The 3,448-nt window shown below is 39.8% G+C and overlaps 1 protein-coding gene across 1 annotated transcript; it reads left to right on the top strand.

Annotated features, from left to right (window-relative positions):
- Window positions 1-1,210: 1,210 nt before the first annotated feature.
- On the top strand, window positions 1,211-1,615 carry LOC128592636 (peptidyl-prolyl cis-trans isomerase NIMA-interacting 4-like). Its single transcript, XM_053600681.1, has one exon. It carries the CDS (start codon window positions 1,226-1,228, stop codon window positions 1,613-1,615), a length of 390 nt encoding a protein of 129 aa, XP_053456656.1. The 5' UTR covers window positions 1,211-1,225.
- Window positions 1,616-3,448: the final 1,833 nt, after the last annotated feature.

Below are 3,448 nucleotides of genomic sequence, written 5' to 3'. Positions count from 1 at the left end.
CACATTTTCATTTTGCATTGAGCCCCACACAACTAGGTGTGGGACAAAGTCTCCAGGATCTGCCTGAACAAATTATGTATGCATTTATATCTAGGTTTTGCATGACCAAGAATGTTGTTATTTTGTTCTTACTCTTATTGATAGTAAAGGGTATAGAGAATTCTAGGTCTAAAAGCATTTTCCTTCAGAAAAATTTAGAACTTTATAGATAGCTCCCCTTTGGAAGATGAGCAGTCAGGTGCCAGGCTGATTATTGAAACTTTGTATGTCTCCCTTTGGAAATTTGTAGAATGTTCTCTTCAGCTTTAGCCAGGATTCCTTGGTGTTCTTAAGAGGCTGAAATTTCACTAAGTGACATCTGTGTGTGACCTTCCCCTCCTCCATTGCAGCTGCTCATCACCTGAGGGGCACCTCAAGGAAATTCACTTTTTAAAATGGTCTATTTTCTAGCTGTCATTAAAATGAAAAATTTGAAAGTCTTTCTTCCTGGAATGTCTATTAGATGGAAGATAGATGTGGGAAATTCAATATTCACATCTCTCTTCAGCAGTTTTTCATATTTTCTACATCGATGTCATACTGGATGTTTCCTTGACTTTGCCTTGCAGATTACACCTCCAGGCAAGTGCCATCCTCAGAGTGAGATCAGGGTGAACCAGCTGGCAGCCAAGTGTCCAGAACAGGCCCTTTGGGCAGAGCTCCAATAGCATTTGCTCCAGCAAGTTAATTTGCTGAGCCTTAGGTTCCTCCTCTGTGAAATAAGAGTACCTTTCCCATGGGGTTGTTAGAAGGATTAAAGGAAATGATGTTGCAAAGTTTAAACTGTGCAATAAGTGTTCCATGAATTTTATTTCTTACGAAGATGAACACAATTTTTTCCTGATCTCCCAGGAAAAAATCTCCCTCTGCAATAATACAATATGTTTACCTTGCAGTACAGTTAACAGAAGTTTAAAACTATTTCTACCTATGGTAGAAACCCAACCCAAATAGCTATGACCTTGTAGAAAGACATCTATACCTTATTCATTGTCTTTACTAAAGTCTCTGTAGCATGGAATACAGTCTTGCTCTGCACTGCTATAACATTTATTTGAGCACCTGCTATTGTAGTGGAACTTGTAATCATTCAGAACATACCTAATTCTGCCTTGCTAAGGCATTGACAACTTAGTGAGATCTCAATCAAAACTTGGCTAGAGGAGTTGGACAACAAGTTTCAAAGATGCTGCCCAAGGGAAAAACCAATTCTGGAAAAGGGAAAGGGAGAGCAGCTTCTGGAAGTGGCAGTTCTGACAAGACTCAGGGTCCCAAAGGTGGTGGCAATGCAGTAAAGGTCAGACACCTTCTATGTGACAAACAGGGCAAAATCATGGAAGCCATGGAAAAGTTAAAGTCTGGAATGAGATTCAGTGAAGTGGCTGCACAATATAGTGAAGATAAAGCCAGGCAAGGGGGCGACTTGGGTTGGATGACCAGAAGGTCCATGGTTGGACCTTTTCAAGAAGCAGCATTTGTCTTGCCTGTAAGTGGGATGGATAAACCTGTGTTTACAGACCCACCAGTTAAGACAGAATTTGGATATTATATTATTATGATTGAAGGGAGAAAATAAATCATATGAAAGACTGAAAAAAGAAAAAAAACTTGGCTAGACAATCAAACGATCTACCTTTGTCATGCCTATTATTTTCAGCCAAGATTCTGACCACTCTAACATATACCAGGCCAACCCTACACTGTTATTTATTATATTTGGAAACATTATGAAAAAAGAAATACAAATGAGGGTGGCGCCTGTGGCTCAAAGGAGTAGGGTGCTGGCCCCATATACCAGAGGTGGCGGGTTCAAACCCGACCCCGGCCAAAAACTGCAAAAAAAAAAAAAAAGAAAGAAAGAAATACTAGTGAAAAGCGCTCTGAAGGGGAGAACTGGATAACCACATGTAAAGGACAGGAACTGGACTCACACCTTTCACCCCTTACAAAAATTGACTCAAGATGGATAAAAGATAAATCTAAGACACGAAACCATAAAAATCCTTGAAGAAAGCATGGGAAAAACTTTTGGACTGGGGAAATATTTTATGAAGAAGATTTCAGTGGCAATTACAACATCAACAAAAATAAACAAATGGGACTTAAACTGAAAAGCTTCTCAGTGAGCTACAGGCACTGCCCTAAACTGAAAAGCTTCTGCACAGCTAAAGACAATTCAAGCAAATAGATAACCTTCAGAATGGGAAAAGATATTTGCATATTACAAATCTGACAAAGGGTTGATGACTAGAATCTATACAGAACTCAAATCAATCAACAAAAAAGAGCAAACAATCCTGTCTACCACAGGGCAAAAGACATGAACAGAACCTTCCCTGAGGAAGACAAATGGTTAACAAACATATGAAAGAATGCTCATTGTCCCTAATCATTAGAGAAATGCAAATCAAAACCAGCCTGAGATACCACCTAACCCCAGTGAGAATGGCCCACATCACAAAGTCCCAAACTTGCAGATGCTGGCATAGTGGAGAGAAAGGAACATTTTTACACTGTTGGTGGGACTACAAATACAGCTTCTTTGGAAAGAAGTATGGAGAATCCTCAAAGAACTCAAATTAGACCACCCATTTGACCCTGAAATTCCACTATTAGGCATCTACCCAGAAGGAAAATATCATTTTATCATAAGAACATTCGTACTAGATTATTTATTGCAGCTCAATGTACAATCCCCAAGATGTGGAAACAACCCAACTGCCCATTCACTCAGGAATGGATTAACAAACTGTGGTATATGTATACCTTGGAATATTATTCAGCCATAAAAAGCTGAAGACTTTACATCTTTTGTATTAACCTGGATGGAGTTGACACACATTCTTCACGGTAAAGTATCACGAGAATGGAAAAGCAAATATCCAATGTACTCAATGCCAACGTGAAGCCAGTAGACGATCTAATTCACGACCACATAAGAGGAAAAACTCAAGTTGGGGGGAGGGGGAATAGAGGAGGGGGGGTTGGGGTGCTCCCACTTATTGGGCACCATGTAGGGTATACGGCATACGGAGCAGGACACAACCACCAAAGGGACTCTACCTAACAAATGCAAACATTATAACCTAGTTATTTGTACCCCCACATTAACCTGAAATTTAAAAAAAAGAACTCTAAAGGGAGTAAGAACTCTAATGGGAGTGTGATCTTGGGCAAGTCATGTAACCTCTCTGGACTTGACTGTCCTCTAGTAAATGGAGATGGATTTTGGAGATATTTTTCCCTTACACTTCCCCAAGACACATATTGCCTTTACGATGAAATCCAAAATCTTATGAAGTACACAGAACAGATAATTAAGGATGAAATAAGAGATTAGTGACTCCTTTTGCAAGAGTACTGTGCTTTCCCTACAGTCACCAGTGGGATGCCATTGTACTCCAGTCAT

The sequence above is a fragment of the Nycticebus coucang genome, chromosome 8, assembly GCF_027406575.1.
Source record: "Nycticebus coucang isolate mNycCou1 chromosome 8, mNycCou1.pri, whole genome shotgun sequence".
Taxonomy (NCBI): Eukaryota; Metazoa; Chordata; class Mammalia; order Primates; family Lorisidae; genus Nycticebus; species Nycticebus coucang.
Note: the sequence above shows the minus strand (reverse complement) of the source record. Positions and strands in the feature narration are given on the sequence as shown.

What these genes read in the sequence shown, in the direction of transcription:
- LOC128592636 (XM_053600681.1), top strand. Translation starts at nt 1,226, where the DNA reads ATGCTGCCCAAGGGAAAAACCAATTCTGGAAAAGGGAAAGGGAGAGCA.